Source organism: Prunus mume, linkage group LG1 (genome assembly GCF_029339155.1).
Source record: "Prunus mume cultivar Tortuosa linkage group LG1, ASM2933915v1, whole genome shotgun sequence".
Lineage (NCBI taxonomy): Eukaryota > Viridiplantae > Streptophyta > Magnoliopsida > Rosales > Rosaceae > Prunus > Prunus mume.
The window spans coordinates 19,781,545-19,802,187 of NC_142698.1; the positions used below are offsets into that span (position 1 = coordinate 19,781,545).

Here is a 20,643-nt window from a genome sequence, read left to right on the forward strand (position 1 = left end):
CAAGTGCTTGAATTTTGCTAATTATTGAAGAGATGCGGATGGGAATGACTAAATCAGAGCGAAAATCTGAAATTCGGTGAATGAATAATCTATATTTAAAGGCAAATGAGTTTGTTTTCTTAGCTAAAAACTTCCCATTTAGCCAAAAGATTTGATCTTCTTATTCTTCTTATAAATCATTACACACCAACCATGGTGCTCGAGGCTGTTCGACCATGGTCAAACCGACGTCATGTTTTTTGTTTCTTCCCTCTTACTGCTCCCAGTGAATTTGGTAGCCCAGCCCAATGTCCTTTCTAATGGATCCATCCAACTTTACGGGTCGGTCAGTCGGTCGGTCATTCATTCCAATACCAGCCCACGCGTCTGAGCTTACTCACATACACTCATCATCACACTTCAAAAGAAAATGGAATAAATACAAGGCCAAGGGAAAAAGAAGCTTTAATGGCTTTTCCAAATTCCATTTTCTTTTGCTGCTTCTACTACAGTACAGTGTGCATCATTTTCATCTGTAAGTCCCATTCTCTCTAACTCTGTCTCTGCACCTTTCAGCTATCACTTACTTCAACGCAATATCACATCACGTTCTTGTTTTTCTAAGTGTGACTAGCAGATTTTGTTTCTTATCCACCTTCTTCAAGATGGTTTTCGGATTTTACCCCTGTGGTAGGTCTAATTTATAGCTTCTGCCACTGAGCTTTCTCTTCAGCTTGTCCAATATTTAGCTTCTAACCCATCTTGGTAAAGATGGGCTTTAGCTTTTCATCGCTGTGATTGCCTTAATTTTTCAGCTACTGCCGCCAAGCTTAGCTGTTGTTGTTCTTCAACCTTCTTTCACTTGTCTAAACCCTCTATTTGTTAGTCATGGAACACAAATGGGTTTCAGTGTTTTGCCACTGTAATCCTCTCAACTTACGTGCACTGCTACTGATATTCTTTGTGCTTCTATGTTCAAACCTTTCTCAAAGTGTCGACCTTTACCCAGATGACAAAGCCTCAGTTTTGCTATTTAGGTCATGCCTCCAAGACCCTAGCCAGAGCTTGTCCAGCTGGGTTGGGTCTGACTGTACCAACTGGACTGGAATCACCTGCGAAAACCAGACTGGCAGAGTGGTTTCAGTTAATTTGACCAACATGAACTTGTCTGGCCAAATTCACCCCAACTTGTGCAAACTTCCATTTCTTGAACATTTGGTTTTGTCCGGAAACAACTTTACTTGCACAATTCCGTTATGTTTTGGCACTCTACGCAGTCTCAAAACTCTACATCTTGGTTACAATGGGTTTTATGGTAGTGTGCCTGATACACTTATGCGGCTTTGGCAGTTGAAAGAACTTGTTTTGAATGGTAACAAGGATTTGGGAGGTCTTATTCCTTGGTGGGTAGGTAATTTCTCAGCACAGTTGGAAAAACTAGATATAGGTTTCAATTCATTTCATGGGGAAATTCCTGAAAGCTTGTTGTACTTGAAATCTTTGAAATATTTAGATCTCGGGAACAATAATTTATCTGGTACTCTAAGTGATTTTCACCAATCCTTGGTGTTTCTCAATCTTGGGTCAAATCAGTTTTCCGGTACTTTGCCTTGTTTCTCTGCTTGTGTTCAGTCTCTTAGAGTTTTGAATCTGGCTAACAATTCTGTTATGGGAGGAATGCCTACATGTATGGCTTCACTTCAAGCTTTGAAGCATCTAAACCTTTCATTCAATCACTTGTCTTATGAATTATCTCCAAGACTTGTGTTTTCAGAGAAGCTTCTTGTGTTGGACTTGAGTAACAATGATCTGTCTGGTCACCTTCCGAGCAAGATTGCAGAGACAACTGAGAAGTCTGGGCTTGTTCTTCTTGATTTATCTCACAATCGTTTCTCCGGTGAAATCCCATTGAAGATTACAGAACTGAAAAGCTTGCAGGCCTTGTTTCTATCCAACAATCTTCTTGTTGGGGAAATTCCAGCGAGGATTGGAAATTTGACGTATCTCCAAGTGATTGATCTCTCACACAACTTGTTATCAGGTTCAATTCCATTGAACATCGTTGGTTGTTTTCAGCTGCTTGCATTGATACTCAATAACAACAATCTTTCTGGTGAAATTCAACCGGAACTTGATGCATTGGATAGCTTGAAGATACTGGACATTAGCAACAACAAGATATCTGGTGAGATCCCACTTACTTTAGCAGGCTGTAAATCTCTGGAGATTGTAGATTTCAGCTCCAACAATCTCTCTGGAACTTTGAGTGATGCAATCACCAAATGGTCGAACCTCAGGTATCTGTCCCTAGCTCAAAACGAATTTAGTGGAAATCTGCCCAGTTGGCTCTTTACTTTTCAAGTGATCAGAATGATGGATTTCTCAGGAAACAAATTTTCTGGCTTCATACCAGATGGTAACTTTAACATGAGCATAAATTTTAAGAATGGAGAGCTTGATAAAATGCAGAGAGAGCCGTTTGGTACAATGCACAATGCGGATACAAAAGTTTTTATTATTGTCACTGGTAGCACTGAATTAAGCTTCAGTTATGTACTATCTTCGGTGGTTGGAATTGATTTCTCTAACAATGTGCTAGATGGGGAGATTCCAGTGGGACTATTTGGATTACGTGGTTTGCAATACCTGAATTTGTCACACAATTTTCTTCAGGGTCGTGTTCCAGATTTAGAGAAGATGCGGAGTTTAAGGGCCTTGGATATATCACACAATTCTTTGTCAGGTCATATTCCTGGAAACATTTCCAGCCTTCAAGACCTGACTCTTTTGGATTTGTCATATAACTGTTTCTCTGGATTTGTTACAAAGAAACAAGGATATTGGAGGTTTCCAGGAGCATTTGCTGGAAATCCAGATTTGTGTTTGGAATCCTCTGATGGAGGGTGTGACCCAGCAAGCCTCCCCGTGGTGCCGGGTAATGCACTTGAAGGGGAAGAGGACGAGGGGTGGATTTCTGTTTGGGTTTTTTGTCTAAGCGCTTTCCTCAGTTTCTACTTTGGGGGTTTGGCCCTCTTTTGCTCACCTCGAGCACGAAATTACATTCTCCAGACAAAAGCTTAGTGTAATGTACATGTTGATGTGGAGGAAAACGATAAGATGTACATTTTAATTACTCTTTTTCTAGATTGCTTTTTGTTGACCTCTACTAATGGATGAGTTTGTTCTTCCATGCTTTGCTAACATAGAACCTAGCTGTTCGGAACGTGGTACTGAGAGTGCAACAATAACATGCCATAAGCTTTCATGACCTTGTTTTCAATGATATTGACAACAATAATCAGGCAATGGCATGCCGTTGGTTGGCCCTAGACCGAGTACCAGCTTTTGGGCAATGCTATAGTCTTCTTTCATTAGAAATAAGATCAATTATATGTTATTAAGTTTTGAATGCACTCTCCTTGACAAATGGGGATGAAAGCAGGTCCCCGATCTCATAAATTTGACACTAACCTAGAGAAAGGTAACAATAATTTATAATTAAGAAAAAAGAGCAAATTATCCTGCCAATCGCCATATGCCTGATTTAGATGCTGGCTCTCTTGAATCAGCTGCACGGCCATGGTTTCTGTTAGCGACTGAGAAATTTGTTTTATTTGAGCTCCAATCCCCTGCAATGAAATCTAATTATATAAGAAAGGAGGCAGAGCCTGAATGTGCAGGCTCCATCTGACCCATTTTCCCAGCATTCTCCACTGGTATGCAGCAGTCCTCAGGGACCATGTGTTGTCTAGTATGCACACCAAGCACAAGCTCTAATATCTAATTGGGCCGTCCAAGTTCCCAGATGCAAACTGAAAGCAACACTCACAAAAAAAAGAAGTAAGTACTGGGACTCCGGATCATCATCAAGCTTAAAACATATCCCAACTATCTGATTCTGACAGAAGAAACAAATTATGAACACCAATGCCTAAACTATCTAATTGCACATGTCGTCAAACTAATTCATTGCAAAATCAAATCTGTCATTACCTGTTGAACGATTGGATTTGTGGAGGTTGTGAATTCATGAGTCATTCCTTGCCACACTATCTTGCCCTCGTAGAGAAACAATAACCTATACACATTGAATATATGCTTTGCTTAAAACACATATGAAACAATCAACGCAAGTGTTCAAAAATCACATGACAATTTGTATGAAGCCCAACCTGTCAACAGCTCGTCTAATGGTACTATGTTGGTGAGTAACAACAACATAAGATGCAATCTGCCCAGGCTTCTCAATCGCTGCCTGATCTTTTGTATGGACAGAGCGGATGAGGTCTTCTACCACAGTAGATGCAATAGGATCAAGTCCAGCGGTTGGCTCATCATATAAGAGCACCTGTGGAAGGGTGTAGAATACTGTCAGGAATCAGGAGACAGGCCCTACCAGATGCCTCTGTCGGAGTCAGACCATGAGAACACAGTACACAACTACATCCTAAACTCGGAGGGATGATACTAATGACTATGAAGTAATGCAATGGGAACCCCTGAAAGGCCATAGTTTCAATTGAGTACTAAAACATTTACGCAAACATTATCCAAGGAAACGAAAGTAGATAGAGAACAAAATAAATCTATCAGCTCCTCAATATACCTCTGGCTCTATGGCTTCCTTTGTAGTATCACAAATTATAGACCGAGCCAGAGCAACTCGTTTCTTCATTCCACCAGACAGCTCCGAAGGTAATCGATCCTCAACACCCTAAACAAATGACCAAGTACAATATAAATAAATTGGATAGTAAGTTGGAGAAGGTAGCATCGTTGCAGACTGATAAATTGATATTTTATACATACCTTTAACCCTACAGCAGCCAAGCTATCAGTCACAAGCTTTGAAATTTGATCATCGGGCATGCTTGAATTTTCATACCTAATCAATTAACGAATGAATTATATTTTGGCATATTCTATTAAAACGTAAACTATCAGCCCTATGCAATTAAGTGGAAACCAATGCAAAAAAATAAAAATAAATAAATAAATATCCAAAATTCAAAAGAATCTAAAGCTGTCTTACAGAAGGAAACCAACATTTTCACGAACATTCAAAGAATCAAAAAGTGCAGCACTCTGGAACACCTGTTAGATAGTAGATAAATGCATTAAAAGACCTTTTGGATATAAGTGAATCAGAAAGAATAGATAACCCCTAGCAGACCAGTTAATAATAAAGTTTACCAATCCAATCCGAAGACCAGATATCTCCTCATCGCTTATCAAACCATCTCTCTTTCGACCTCGAATGTATACCTCTCCCTGATGTGTTACACAATGGACAGAGTCTATGTAAGAGAACCAATAATAAGCTCATTAAAGTGTAAACGCAAGTTAATTAAACAAAGGTGAGCACAACATGAGAACCAGATTAACTATTAACCTTGTCAGGAGCAAGAAGCCCAGCAATAATCTTTAGAACTGTAGATTTCCCCGTGCCAGAAGGCCCAATTATTCCAACAGCTTCGCCATGTCTAATCTATAAATGAATCCACCATTGACCAATAACTTTTTTTGAGAAACAAAATTATAATATAAGAAAGCACAAACTAATGAAAGGAAGACCAGCAGTACATCCCATGGTAAACAGCAATATTAAAGTAAACAACAACACAGATTGTTGCCCATCGCTAAGAAAGAGAAGTAATGAAAATCCTTAAAAAAAACATACCAAATCCCATAATGACGCAAACCTCCAAAACTATGCTAATTGGGGCCAAACCTGAATGACCTTCAATAAGCATTACAATCTACTACCTAACCCATAAGCCAAATGCCATTCAATCCAAACAGTGCATTGACTCCTCCTTTACAAATACGTACTGATAAGGAAGGGAACTAAGCATTGATTTCCTATTCTGAAGCAAATAATTGGTTTCAAATTTTTTTATGAGCCAAAATTCCAAGCTAAAGAATTAACTTTTGGCACGCTGAACTAGGAAACTATATCTTAGTCAGAAGATAATGGCAAAGTTAAGACCTATGCTACATCCTCACAAAAGAAATGCATATAAATTTTTGAAACAACTAAAAAGACATAATCAAAAGAACTTAATATGTGTTGAAATCAGATTCACCTTGAAGCTCACACCTCTCAATATATGCTTCTCGCCAAATGATTTGTAGACATCTCTACACTCGATTAGAACATCAGAATCATCCTCAGGCTCCCGAACTGTGCTTAAATTCTCTGATTTAAATGAATCCTGGTGAGACACAAAATGTTAACTTGTATTCTTCAAACTTATAACAAAATAAAACACTGTGCCATAGTCAAATGAAAACTGCACACTTTGCCCCCATACATATGGGCGAAAACAAATCAACAAAACGATACCTATAAGTAATCAACCAAAAACAAGTGATTCAAATCAATCAAAGAAAAGTTTTTTCCTCCAATTGCAGCTTATCGAAGAAAATAAAAAGGAGCTGACAAATACCGATGAAATGTAGATGTCAATAGATGCCAAATAAGCATAGAATATGGTTGTTTGAATAAAAGAATTAAGGAAAAAAAAAACAAAAGACTAGTTCTTCAAAGACAATAACTTGAGGGAAAAGGTTGTTAAGGACTTACCTCAAATTTTGCTGCAAAAGATTCATCGCTCCTCAAGTTCGGGGGAGGCGCCATACAAGCACATAAAACGTTTCTGGGCTCTCCCTTTTGTTTGTCACTAGTACTACACCAATTGGTTGTCCTTGCAAATCTAACCGACCGAGAAAAGCCACTGGATGTAGTCAGAGGAAACAGCAATGAATTGGACAGAGAAACCATGCTTAATATCAGAGCAATTGGACCTCTAGGCGTAAATTTTTTGAATCAGACCCAGATCAAATTATCGACTAAAAACCACTTCTGGAAGCAATTCAGGTCGTTGGTATTTGGAAATTTGCGATTTTGAAGAAGACCCAGATCAGATTATGCGCGTAAGACCAGTTTTGGAAGCAGTTTCGGGTTCCAGGTGGTGGACATTTGTGAATGTGAGGGAGTCGCAGATCAGTTCGTGGGCCAAAAAGCCCAGAAGAGAAGAGAAACCAATCGAGTCGAATGCAATTATGGCATTTTACTAATTGGATTCGGTGTAATTGAATTGATAATGAGTTGGATTAAGAATAATTAGATTTTGTATTTATATTGAAGTTATTTACTAAATCATATAAATTGAAGAGAGTTAGATTCTATATTCCTATTAAAGTTGTTTACTAAACTATATGGAATTGTTAATTACTAAAATGTCCTTGTTATTTGGTTAAAAATAAGGAGTTTCACTAAAACACCCAAAATTTGAAATTATAAAAACTTAACACCTAAAACACTTTATAAATACATCCAAACTCATCATTACACACGCTCAAAACTCATTTATAAACAGACCCAAAAAAATATACAATTGTTGATTTTTGTGTTTTTATGTTTAAATAGTGCTTTTTATAAATACATGTCTATGATTAAATTTATTTATAAATTTGTATAAAAGTAAATGACTAATTTTAAAATTTTAAAATTATGTGAGGATATAATGGGCATTAAAAAAATCCTAATGAGTTTTTTATTTTTATTTTTATTTTTTTATTGGTCGTAATCAATTATGTTCATTCAAAACCCATGAATGAGGAGGAAACAAATAGATAATACAAAAGCCGAAAAAGGCTAACTAAAGGAATAAATTACCACAAATTTGAGAAGATTAAACTAAACCCAGTACAGTATAGTATAATAGTCTTTCCCGTCACAAAATCAAACCAAATTACAATACAAAGCCATCGTCACCCTCAAAAGGGATGGAGACCGCACCATAATTGCCACAAAGAAGGTACACTACCACTACACATGTCAGCATTGCTGCATATAGAGACCCACCGATCTTCCACCAAAAATCGGAAATAGATCAGCCCTTGAACATTCCTCCAAAAGTCACATTCTCCAGCACACCTAAATCTGCCAATGCACTTAAGAGAAAACAATAAGCAATCATAACACCAAGGTATATATCAAAAGACCAACACCAAGAGAATGGAGAGTACTGAGGCAAGCACCAGAGCAAGAACCGTAGCAAAAGCTCTAAATACAATCCAATAAATGAGCGACAATGTGAACCCCTGTATTTTTAATATATAATTATCTTAATTAAATATATATTAGTATGTGTCTTGGTACGTACATGTAAATATTGTTGTTGTACTTTTATATTAATTATTATATTATTATAATAATACTTATATATTTATATCTTATTACATATATTATTCGGTTTTATTTATATATATATATATATCATCTTAGTATATATATAAATATGTTTTAAAATAGTTCTTGTTAATACGTGTCAAAGTACAAAACCTGTTAAGTATCAAGGCTATCAACTCACCAAGAAGATAAGAAAAGGATTAGAGGGATTGGAAGAGTCACAAAAACATTCTTCCTTATCTGCAACTACATTAATAACTATTACTTGGACAGTAAGTTTATATCAACCTCCAATAAACCATCCAATAGGCAATAGGAAATCACTTCCTGTCGACTTGTTCCTTATATATATAGGACATTAAGTTGCACAACAAGTGCAAACAAAGGAAACGAGAAAGAAATAGTGGTAGAGATAAGTAAGAAAAATAGTAGGAGACTGTGAATGCGGTGGAAAATTGGGAAACACTTTAAAGTTCTAGCAAAAGTTTTGGTATCAAGGTTGGGGTTTCTTAGGGGCCTTCATGGGGATTGATCTAATTAAATTTCGTGAGCTCTATATTATGTGTGATATTGTATAATGTTATTGATATAGGATAGTTACGTATTGTGAATTATTTGAATACTGTTGGCATAATTATATAATGTCATGGTAATTGGTTGGAGTTGTTAGGTTAAGAAAATAATGATGGAAAAAAGGGTAATGGAAATAGTGTTTTGTGTAGTTAAGTTTAACTCTTGGCAGGTACTGTGTCTCGGATCTCACAAAGTGCACATGGTTTTTATTGGGTGATTCAGGACTGGCGAAAGGGAGTTAGACAAGATGACTAACAAAAGGGGAATTATGGGATGATTGAAATAGGTGTTAGTTCATATAAATGGGCATTATGGACCAAGTAGTATAAGCATGGTATGAGATGTGCAAGTCTGCTTGTCTAGCTATATGAATTAACAGGAATAGATGAAGAGTATTCATTCATGCATTATTATTAATAACGTGATATTTTGGCTGTGTGATTGCATATCACTTAATTTAGTTATATCAATCTACTTTGGTAAGGTCTCATGTCCCTACTGAGCTGTGGTTGCTCACCCTTCACCCTGTTTAATTTTTCAGATGAATTAGTGGGCAAGACAAGGACTAAGCCAATTGATGTTGAATTAGATGAGAATAATAGAGCTTTATTTATTAATTGTAAAATTGTATGATTTTGAAACTATTTTCATAAGAGAAGTTTATTCAAACCCAATGTTTTCGTTTCTTTTTATTTTATTTTACTTTTTATTTTTCTCACGCACCAGGTTTCACCTACCTTGACAGACAAAGCGCTTATAGATATGGTTGTTGTATCCCAAAGGAGAATCCAAATCCTAAAAAGGGATAAGGCAAAAAGAGGATGAGAAGTTGAGGAAGAAACAAATCTAGTTGAAGGGGTTGTTTGGCGGAGAACGAAGGACACAAAATTGGCATGAGACATTTACTCTCAACACAAAGCACAAGGCTCAAGCAGACACCACAGAGGGGAGAGGCACCCAACTCTTAAAGAGAGCCACATTCACAGCCAAACAAGCTCAAATCGAAAAGACCAACCCCACCAAAAAGCCTAAGGCAGGGGAGAATGAGAGGTAGCAAAACGAGAGAAATAGCAAACAAGATAAGGGAAAAACAAAACTAATAAAGGAAAAAACTAAAAATAAAAAGCTATGCAAAAAAACTAACTAAAAAAGGCCCCGGAAAGAGAGGAAGTTACAAAAAAATTCTAAAAATTATAAAAATTCACAAAATATCAAAAATTATGGATGTTTTCCTATAAATACATAACAATTTTATATTTTGTTGCATATATATATTTTTTTCTTGCCCTTGACTTGCCTTAGAAAAAAGTGGAGATGCTCTAAGAGGTGGAAGAGGAATGAAAAGGCAAGATAAAGGGGCGGAGCAACCCAAAAAAGAAAGAGAGAGGAAGAGGAGGAAATAAAAGAGAAAAAAAAAACCAAAAAATGGTGGAGGGAAAGAACAGAAAAAATAAACAGACGGAATTGAAGTATTAAATATTATATTTAAGTTAATTGTTTTTTAAAATATCAAATATTTGTAATTAAATAAACTGAAGGAATTGAAGTACTGAAATCAAGATGACCAAATTTAATTTCGAGCCAAACTTCACTGATCAAAAATGTAATTAACCCTTTTAAGTTTATGCGCATATTTTTTTTAATCAAATAACAAATAAAAGAAAGAAAACACTTCACACATGGACGCGTCTTCATTTTAGTCAAGGATAAGGTCTTTTTACCTCGGTAAAAGGACTCTTAACTCCGTGGCCTCATTCTACTATATATTGTTGTGGTTTTCCCATCAAGGCCGAGGAGCTAGGGTTTCTTTCAGACAATCAAAGGCCCAAGGTTAAGATTTCTCTTGAAAATCAAAGCCCAGGGCTAGGGTTTCTATAGAAAACCAAGGCCCGAGTTTATGATTTGCTAGAGAAAATTTTGCCTGTTCTTTTTATAGGAATTCATTTCTACATTCGCGCGATACGATCTTCTAGAGAAAGACAGATCGATGATTAGTATTTCTCAGAAATACAGCAACTATGTCGACGATGCTAGCTTCCTGAGAATTACTAGCATCGTTTGGGTTTAGGGCTTTTCGATGGCAAAGGAGAACAAAGCGGCTTCGCAGGCCACCGTCAATGGCGACAATACACTCACGAGCTCTCTACGATGTCGTCCATAAGGGTGAGCGCCGTTACCCTATCTTTTTGTTTGCACATTTTTCCTGTATTAATTCTAGGGTTTTGTATTTAGATCGCAAGAGGATGTGTTTTTTCTTAGGGAAACGACGGTAATGGCGAGAATGTACGAGATCTCGATGGTGCCGTCCACGGGTTACTCATTCTCGGCGTGATAATAGACTGGTGTTAACAAGGGTGAGCATCTTTGCCCTATTCTTCTGTTCACACGTTTTTCTTGTATTAATTCTAGGATTCCTTTGCGTGATAGAAGAACACTTAGGGTTTCACTACATGCGGTGATAGTTGTAGAAATAATAGCATTCAAACAATATATGAAGTTTATGGAGTGGAGTCGAATTAGGGTTCGTCAATGTAGGTATGCACCAGATACAATTTTTTAAAGATTTGGGATCTTAGAGAGCAGAGAGCGTTCTTCTGATAACCAACTTCATATCCTCCCTTATTTTGAGGACAAGAAATTGGTGGTGAAAAAGGATAGCACTAATGAGTTTTCCTTTTCTATTTTTTTGTTTATACTTTATCTCGATCCAGAGTGAAAAAAAAGGGGGAAAATAGAAAAACCATTTTTACATTATCTACATCTCAAGTATAGTTAAATTTCTGCTGAGTCCAAATTTAAGTTTCTTTGAGCTCATTGTACAAACTATGTATTTTTTAAAGAGGTTTTGATTTTGCATTTTCTTTTGTAGCGTGTGTTTGAAAAAACGTATGGATCTGGACTTTGGTTTCAAAGAAAGTCACTTTCTAAATCCCTTTCTGCAAAGGATGCTCCAAAAAGATTCTCATACAGGCATGTTCATTTTATACTACCACCATTTGTTCCTGTTACTTTACAATGTGTAGAATGATCCTATGTCTGCTCTTTAAGTGAGCTTCCCTTTCAGCCTTATGACAGTTTCATATGTCTTAAAACTTTAAAGCTTAACAAGATGTGGTACTTCTATAGAATTTTGTGACAAGCCCGTGGGAAGGAAAAGAGAAGCCTTAGTAAAAAGACCTTCATCCTTCCATTCATATTTTTCATCTCTCACTCACACACATAGAGAGACAGTGACATTACAATACATATTTAGACTTTGTAAAAATATTCAATTTTTCATTTAAGATTAAACACTACCATTATTTATATAGGATGTTAACCCTGCTTCCCGTAAGCATTTAATTCAACTTCCTAGAGTTTGTTAGGGGTAACTGTAAGAACCTTTGGGTTTGAGTTATTCAAATAGATCCTATCTTATGTACTTGTTTTTTATTGTTTTAAATTTTTTTAACTGTGACTAGGGATGGGCAATGGGCACCCATGGGAACTAACCACCACCACCTAACTGGTATCCATTTGGTCCCCATCCCTACCTACTTTACTAGTGGTGTCACAAACACGGGCAAGTATGATTTGATGGAAGCGTAATTTCCAAAATTCATACGAATGTCAAAAAAAACGCTGGTCTCTTTGCATTGCAGGGTCCAAAATATAGCAAGGAATTCTTCATGGGGTCCTGGACACACCCAATCTGCAATCTGGGTTTGACTTACTTTTAAAGACCTTGAACTTTCTCCTATCACAAATTACGTTAAATCTTCTATATATAGAATTTTACCACTCTTCTTTAGGGCTGTAGTACTAAATGGACAATGTTGACTTTCGTGATCTGCAGAGATCCGTTTCTGTGCTCTTCTTCTTTTGTGTGTCTCCGTGTGAATGCTCAATCATCCGGTTTCATATGTGATGCATATCAAACCTTAGTTGATTGCATAACATGAATTTATAGTAATATATTTATAGCATGTTACAGTATATTCTTTGGTTTGATGTCAAATTTCTTCAAATAGAATTATTAAAGGTTGCTGGACGATTTATTATTGTTTCTTTTTTTCTGTGCATGAATCCTAGTAAAATCCACTTCAAAATTGGATTGCTATATTTAGTCAATAGGTCAAATTTTTGTTGTTGGATGGAAATGATAATCTGCGTACGGTTTGGTGAAATGCATTTTCACTGGTTGGGCCTAAGAACTAGAATAGTTGGGTGGGACCCCTCAACCCTTTTAACATTTGTGATAGATGGTTAACATTGAACCCGTTAGCTCAATGCAATTTTTATTTATTTAATGATTTTGGAATTTCTGGAACTGCGCCATTATCAATTATGGGCTTGCGCATCCAGTCTGAGAAAGTATTGGCCCCTTCATCGTACAAAGTAACCAAATAAGAGTGAACGTGCCCTAATAACGATTTTGACGACAATGTCGACCCAATTATAGCCCCATGAACGATGAAGTCAGCCCACCGAAAGGCCGATGAACAGTGTAATTTGCCCCTCGACAGACCCATTAACGACAAAATTGGCCAACTTAAACACTCCTGAACTTCGAAATGGGCCCACTGAAGGCCCATCAACGACAAAGTATGCCCACTGAAGGCCCAATAAAGACACAATAAGCCCACTATAAAGTACAAAATAGGCCCAAAAAGGCACATAAACGAAAAATGGCCCAAAGAAAGGCTACTAAACGACAAAATAGGTCCCAAAGAGAGTCCTCTGAACGACAAGTAGGCCCACGATGGTCACTAAACGACAAAATAGGCACACCGCTAAGTAACTAAACGACAAAATAGGCCCAATAAAGAACCACTAAACGACAAGATAGGCCCAATAAAAAGTGCACTAAACGCCAAAATAGGCCCAATACTGCCACTAGACGACAAAACAGGCCCATTTTAAGGCTCATAAACGACAAAAAAGCCTGTCCTATTTTGTCGTTTATTGACCTTAGCTAGACTATTTTGTCGTTTAGTAACTCTTTAGTGGGCCTATTTTGTCGTTTAGTAACTCTTTAGTGGGCCTATTTTGTCGTTTAGCAACGCTTTATTGGGCCTACTTTGTCGTTTAGTGGCCATTTGCCAGGCCCATTTTGTTTATTATGAGCCTCAGTTGGGCCTGTTTTGTCGTTTATTGTCCTTTTTGGACTTTTTTGTCGTTTATTGTCCCTATTTTGTCGTTTAGTTGTCCTTCATTGGGCCTACTTTGTCGTAGTTAGTTTAGCAACTCTTTAGTGGGCCTACTTTGTCGTTGAGTGGCCATTTGTCAGGCCCATTTTGTCTTGTAAGCCTTAGTTGGGTCTGTTTTGTCGTTTATTGTCCTTATGGCCCCATTTTGTCGTGCAGTGCACTTACATTGGGCCTACTTTGTCATTTAGTAGCTCTTTACTGAGCTGCAAGAGCTATTGTTGAGCCTGTTTTATCATTATTGGGTCTGATATGTCGTTTACTGGCCACTCTTCGGGCCTATTTGCAGTTTGTTGGGCCTCCGTTGCACTTATTTTGTCGCTTAGGAACTCTTCACTGTCTACTTTCTTGTTTATTGGCTTTCCAGTGGGGGTTTTTTATGGTTTATGATTTTGTCTTTCATGAGCCTTTGAGTAGTCCTATTTTGTCGTTTATAAATGCTTTAAACTTGCCGACGCCCAATTTAGAATTGAGGGTCGGAAGTATCAACAAGCCCAACAAATATTTGGCCCTAAAAGAAAAACAAAAAGAAAACCATGCACACAAATAATTACTACAATCCGCAGCACTCAAATAAAAGAACTGATATTATACAGGCTTCTTTTGATTGAAATTAGATGAAATTTGAGGCAAAATCTTGGTAGCCTCTGGTTTTAGATATCCTGGGAAAACAAAATAGTTAAACAATTAATAAAATAATACCAGGACTAAAAAGTTGAGACAAAATTAAACAATTAGAACCATCAGAAACAATAACAATTGGAATAAGACTGAAATAAACCAGATGGTCAGTGTGCAAAATAATAAGTTGAACCAAAGCAGAACTACTGAATGTGCAAGTGTATGACACAACAAACAAACATAAGAAAGCGTCACACTAACGAACGAACTAACAAAAATCATCATTGCATGTCTCTAGAAGAAACATCAATCCTCAAAAATTACCTACAAAATAAAAAGCTAACAGTAACAGACTTCAGCGCTGGCATTTCAGGAACGAATGGTGTTTTTAAAATATGGACAAACTCCAAATCTAGTAATATAAAAGGATATAAAAAAAACCATAGAATTAAAAAAGGGAAATTAAAGTTAATATGCAACAAGTGGGAATTATAGGAAGAACAGTTATGTCAATAAGAAAAAAGAACATAGAACAACAGGTTCTTTTATTTAAAATGCAAGATGCTGCAACAAATAGGAAGAACATTTGATGTAGGATAACCACTGAATATTAAAGATAGCAAACCAGAACACAACATCTTGAAGAAACATTTTAAAATACTCTATTACTACATTTGTATATTCATAACTTCATTTTAAACAACATTTTACTACCAAAAAGAATACCTGCCAATACACGGAGATAAAACTAAAACATAAATTATATATGTTATATATCTTCAAGCTTTTACACAATCCAAAGGTTCAATGGATAACAAAAAAAGAATGATAAACAGTTGCGATGAAAAATTATATCAAATTAAGATTGATGTGTAACAACTACAACTAGGAAATATAACAGAACACCAGAGAGAGAGAGAGAGAGAGAGACTGAATAGACTTCTAAATTTATAACTGCCAATCTATCCTCCGCTATATTTGACAATGTGGACAGATAAATTTTAGTTCTACGAAATTTACTGCTTCCAATTTTACTTCCAACCTATAAACATTGCTTGGGTGCATAGATGCAAAAGAAAATACTGAGAACTTCTGAGACTCCTTGCATTCTCGTCCTAACTTGAAAAGTTGAGAAGGAGAGTCTACTTAAAACACTCAGATTACTGACATTGCCTAGAACATTGTGTGCGACAATATTTGAATAATACACTAACCCTTTTCACTAATGTCTTTCACCTCATGTTACATTGAAAGTTAGAGAAACCCCATCATCTGATGTTCTCTTTTTGTCGGATCATCAAGTTGTCGAACAGTCTAGTTATGCATGGTTATTAGACCATCCGATATTGCTACAAATGATTACTTTTAAATTCACCACGCCACCGTGTATCACTGATGTAATGTCACAATGTTCCCAATTCCATATGTAAGATACCGTCCCCCGCTCCCTCATATCAGAATACATCATTCAACAAAAATATGCTATTTCAAAGCGCTCCCATAATGTCTGCCAATTTTGTTTTTGTCAGATATATCGTTCAAGTTTTCAACAATGCTACGCTAATTGCCTCTGGAAACTTATTTTTGTTCATTTTGTTTCCCTTTAAAAACGAAAGGTGACATTTTACAAAAGAAAAATATACAACCACATGCTTGAATGAAGTAAGGGGTAAAACCTTAAAGATATGAAAGGCCCGCTGTGAGTGCCTCTATTAATCAACATCGCACCCTATCGCATCTTGAGCAAGCTGCCAGGGAGTGTACCTGGAATGGAAGCAAACAGCGAACGCATTAATGCATTGAATTAAAGACCGACCTACTAATTAATTCCTCAGGCATGTCACTCCATCAAATCAAAAAAATGATCTCCGTAAACCATAAACCTAAGTAAACCCTAAATTTCAAAATCAACATTGAAGGGTCCTGAAACCCCCATACCTAGCCCCATCAGATCTCTGGTCTTGGTGTTAATTACTACGCGATTTCAACGGTGAGATCTTGAACGGATCCGGTCGTAGATCAATGGCGGCCATCGAGGCGTTAAACCTCGCAAAACAAGAATCGCATTGGAGGAGCTTTTCTTCATGCCCCGTCGGCTCTCTCTTTCTTCACGTTCATGTCTCTGATCTCCAGCGAAGGCTCCAATCACAGAGCCAATGCCATTGTTAGGGTTTCCAGACCACCTCGGAACTCTGAGGCGTTTCACCTTCTGCATACCGTTTTGGACTGGTTTGCTTAATTGACTCAAGGCATTGGGCCATCTCAGACTCGGCGTTCTTCATGCCCGTCGGCTCTCTCTTTCTCACCTACATTCTCTAATGGTTGTAATTCGGATTGGATCTCTGATCTGATTCTCAGCATAGATGGAGGCTGAACCAATCATGAGAAGGCCCATGCCTTTAGAATATGCCAATTTCTTACCCTTAGCCCTGGGGAGGAGGGCAGAACTGCTTAACTCTCGTCGCGCCCGAGGGTCACTTTCATTTATGCGAGATACATGTGCAGCTATACTGTTTAAATATATATATATATATTCAAATGATCGAACAAAAGATTCTGTAGAAGGTACCTTGATGGATGCATTTGCTCCAATGCTACAAATTCCACCAAATATGTAATCCGCTTCACTCCCGCAACAAAAGGTGCATACGTAGAGGAACACGTCCATTTCCAATGCAAAGAGTTAAAGAATTAGTTTAGTTTGGGAGATTTTTAGATTTTGAAGGACATTAGCCCAGGAATTTCAGGTGGTGGAGTCCGCGTGTCCTCCAGCTCTTGACAATTGCGATGATCGGGTAAACTTAACTTCATTACCATAAAAGCTTAAGTTGTATTATCCCGCTTGATTAAATTAACACCGAGTTATTGACAAAAACAAGCAACTGGGCATGATAAGCATGTACAGAAAAATTGGAGTAGGAATTTTAGGGTCAGTTATAGCAATTACACAATAAATTCTCCCTGAAAAAGAAAAAAAAATTGAAAGCATCGCATTTATCCATTACCATTTTAGTCAATCTACATTCAAGCCAACTTGGAAAATAAAAATGAAAAGAAGGTATTCCAAGTTAAAGGATTTTATTTGAGGAAATGAAATGAGTGTTTTTAGAAAAAGGGTATGTCAAGGTTGTTTATGTTTTTCTTTATTAGACTTGTCTGGTTATTACTAAAGCTAAAAAATATGAGATTTTATGTGAGTGAGATGGGTGTGTGGGTGTTTGTGTGGGATGTAAAAAATCAAGTCACCTTCTATTTGTTAAATTTGACATGTGGTTACAAAATTAAAAGACCGAACCAAACATTTTTGGGTTGACATCAACATTATTAACAAGTCACCTTATAGGTTAGCGTGGACGCAATATTCGTCATCTTTTTGGAGTACTTTATCTATTGTCCAAGGTGTCATGAAGAAAGGAAGAAATGTAGCACTAGCACTTTGGCCCCAATGGGTCATCTGACACCTCTGTCTCATATGCATTTTCAAAAGCTGTATGAAAACACACTGGCTGCCAACGACCATTGGTATGCCACCGTCACAATAATAAGTTTATGGTGATTCTCTAAATGGTTGTAATTTTTTTTTTGGTGCCATAGGGTTAAGTTCATCATCTCTGCTGTATGAAACTTATGGACACCCTGCACAGTTTCGTATGGCTGCCAACAACGAACATGAAATCGGCACTAATTTTAGTGCCATGCAGAATGCTTTGGCTAACTCACTCCCATGAAGAAGAAGAAGTGCGGAGATTGTGGTGCACTGTTGTGGCGGCTGTGTGGGAAAGTGTGCGTACTTGGTGCTCTTTTTCAATAAAAAGTGAGAGAGCAGGAGCAGTGGCAGGCAGGCGGATCCTTGTGGGCTCTAAGGCCTAAGCAAAGCACAACCCAAGCTCTCTTAGAAACACATAATTGGGCTTAATTAAAGAACCAAATCCAGATTGATTAACCCAAGTCCAAGCTTCCCAGTATATACTTATATGTAGATGATGAAAGATTCAGATATGCTATTGCTGATTGCTGATTACTGATTGCTAAATGCTAGATGCTAAATGCGAGGTGAGGAGATGAGATGCCTTAATTCCCAGTAGAAACCCCAAAAAAAAAAAAAAAGGCATCCAGCGAAGAATGAATCTGTTGAAATATAATCCTTTTACCGATTTCTTAGAGCTGAAGTCATTTTCTATTTTCTGTTAAGTCTATTTTAAATGATGTAATGAGAACCATTAGATCATAATCTAGGTGGATTCTCTAGCTTAGATTTGGTATGACACGTGTAAGACCTAATGTGATTGTAATTTACATGAGAATCACATTTCTCTCTCACACACTATGTAAGCTGCAGATTGTAAGAATTCAATAGAACAGTGCCTTCCCCATTTCTCTTCATTCTCTCTAGTTAAAATCTACAGAAAATACACATCTTCCTAATCTGAAAATACATATACAAACTAAGAATTCTAAGAGAATCTGCGACTCTGCCTCAGGTGATTAATTGTTACGTACTGGCATACTGCACTCCACGGCACCCACCACCAAGTTTTGTCCTTTCCTCTCTTATTGTTGTCCAATCAAATATCAAACAGTTTATGTCTCCATCTCTTATCTGAATATTGTCAAAAGACACAAAACACAAAGCGCACAGCTCTCTCCTACAAGCTGCTTTGTCAATCTCAACACAAATTTATACTATATTATATTATATTCTGCCACATAAAGCCCACCAAGCTTTTGAGTAGAATATTACCATCTCATATAAGCTACTTCCCATCTCATGTCACAGTAAAGATGATGGTTGTCATCTTAGCAACCACTCAGTTTTTTCGAGAATTTGTTCTTTGTGTTAGTGTTATATTCTTTCGTTGCAGTGCATTGCAATTTGCATGCACAATTCATATTAAATTCAAGAAAAAATTAAGGTGGCTTGGTTTGCTTTGATCCTCTGCCTCAGTTTGCCTCAGATGTGAGATCGATGGCAAAACAATGAGAAATACAAGAACCTTTTTGCATGCGTCCGTCCTAGCTAGCACTTTGTTTTGGTTAAAAAACTATATCTATCTTCACAGCCGCAGCTCTTAATTTCTATATTAATTTTAACCTAGCTTATTCCAGCGTAAGTAAACCAAAACTTTTATGTATGATGACTAAGAAAACCACTACCTAGACCTGTTGTTTGACTTACTTATTAGGTAATTACTTGTTTTTAAAAGTAAACTGTTTTCTATGGAAGCCCTTTACAATTGACAAAGACAATTTGTACACTTGTTTCAGAAGCAGACGGGATGCTGCATTTGCGGTTGTAAGATGGAAGAAATGAATGAACAGAAGCCAATGGAAAAAGAAGACAAAGAAGTACGTTTGGATTTAAATATTTCTGCGGACCAAAATTGTCTGAATTTTTTGTGGTATGGAGTGCTCTCAAGTACTAACTCCCTTTATATATAGACGACAGTTAACCATCCAATTAACTGCTAAAGGAAGAAACCCAACAACTGAGCCAACCAGTAGAAATATCAAGCATATTCCACATCCCATCAAAAACCAGAGGAATATCAATGTCAGTGGAGTTTGAATTCATTAATTTGCTAATTAAGCTAAAGAATTGATGAGTTTAAGCCAGCCACATATGAAAAATATATATAGAATTTATTCCATATGCTTATCGAGACGAAAGCATATATTATATATGGATCAGTCACTGGTCGAATTCCCAGATATATAATCAGCATATATGTATAAGGCTTTATGGTGACATTACAAGGTGCAAATTGTGACAAGGATGGTGATTTTTCTGAGTGCATTATTGCAGTATATATGATCACCAAATTGAAACAATTTCTGGACAAATCCGCTTCTGAATTCCATAAGATAGCAAGGGTGAAAGCTATATATATATATATATTATGGTGTAAATTTTCAATTTGCAAAGGTGGGTGGAATAATTGCTGGACCTCGTTCCTTATTCTAATAATATTATAAAAGATTGCTGACCAATATTGGTGATAGCAACTTTACAATTTCGGGCACTCACTCACACTCACACTCACACCAAAACTAATATTAAGAATCCACCGCGCGCGCGCGCATAGAATC

General features: G+C 37.0%; 2 protein-coding genes and 2 long non-coding RNA genes across 5 annotated transcripts; 2 read left to right on the forward strand and 2 right to left on the reverse strand.

The window, feature by feature from the left end:
* The first annotated feature begins 383 nt into the window (after positions 1 to 383).
* Positions 384 to 3,169, forward strand: CLV2 (Leucine-rich repeat (LRR) family protein). The gene has a single exon (XM_008220212.2). The coding sequence runs from the start codon at positions 868 to 870 to the stop codon at positions 3,058 to 3,060; it is 2,193 nt and encodes a 730-aa protein (XP_008218434.2). The 5' UTR covers positions 384 to 867; the 3' UTR covers positions 3,061 to 3,169.
* Positions 3,170 to 3,322: 153 nt separating this feature from the next.
* On the reverse strand, positions 3,323 to 7,084 carry ABCI13 (non-intrinsic ABC protein 11). Its single transcript, XM_008220213.2, has 10 exons — positions 6,566 to 7,084; positions 6,066 to 6,194; positions 5,372 to 5,467; positions 5,173 to 5,250; positions 5,012 to 5,073; positions 4,789 to 4,864; positions 4,586 to 4,693; positions 4,152 to 4,327; positions 3,973 to 4,057; positions 3,323 to 3,791 (listed from the first exon to the last, which is right to left on the reverse strand). Exons 1-10 carry the CDS (start codon positions 6,761 to 6,763, stop codon positions 3,753 to 3,755), a joined length of 1,047 nt encoding a protein of 348 aa, XP_008218435.1. The 5' UTR covers positions 6,764 to 7,084; the 3' UTR covers positions 3,323 to 3,752.
* Positions 7,085 to 10,526: 3,442 nt separating this feature from the next.
* On the forward strand, positions 10,527 to 12,796 carry LOC103318780 (uncharacterized). Of its 2 annotated transcripts, XR_016123381.1 has the most exons (4): positions 10,527 to 10,912; positions 10,982 to 11,103; positions 11,619 to 11,719; positions 12,391 to 12,796. It is a non-coding gene; the product is annotated as an uncharacterized LOC103318780 (long non-coding RNA). The 2 variants fall into 2 exon arrangements; XR_513240.3 differs by having other exon boundaries at positions 10,535 to 10,912; positions 11,619 to 12,796.
* Positions 12,797 to 16,064: 3,268 nt separating this feature from the next.
* Positions 16,065 to 16,736, reverse strand: LOC103318781 (uncharacterized). The gene is made up of 2 exons (XR_513241.3): positions 16,495 to 16,736; positions 16,065 to 16,320 (listed from the first exon to the last, which is right to left on the reverse strand). It is a non-coding gene; the product is annotated as an uncharacterized LOC103318781 (long non-coding RNA).
* Positions 16,737 to 20,643: the final 3,907 nt, after the last annotated feature.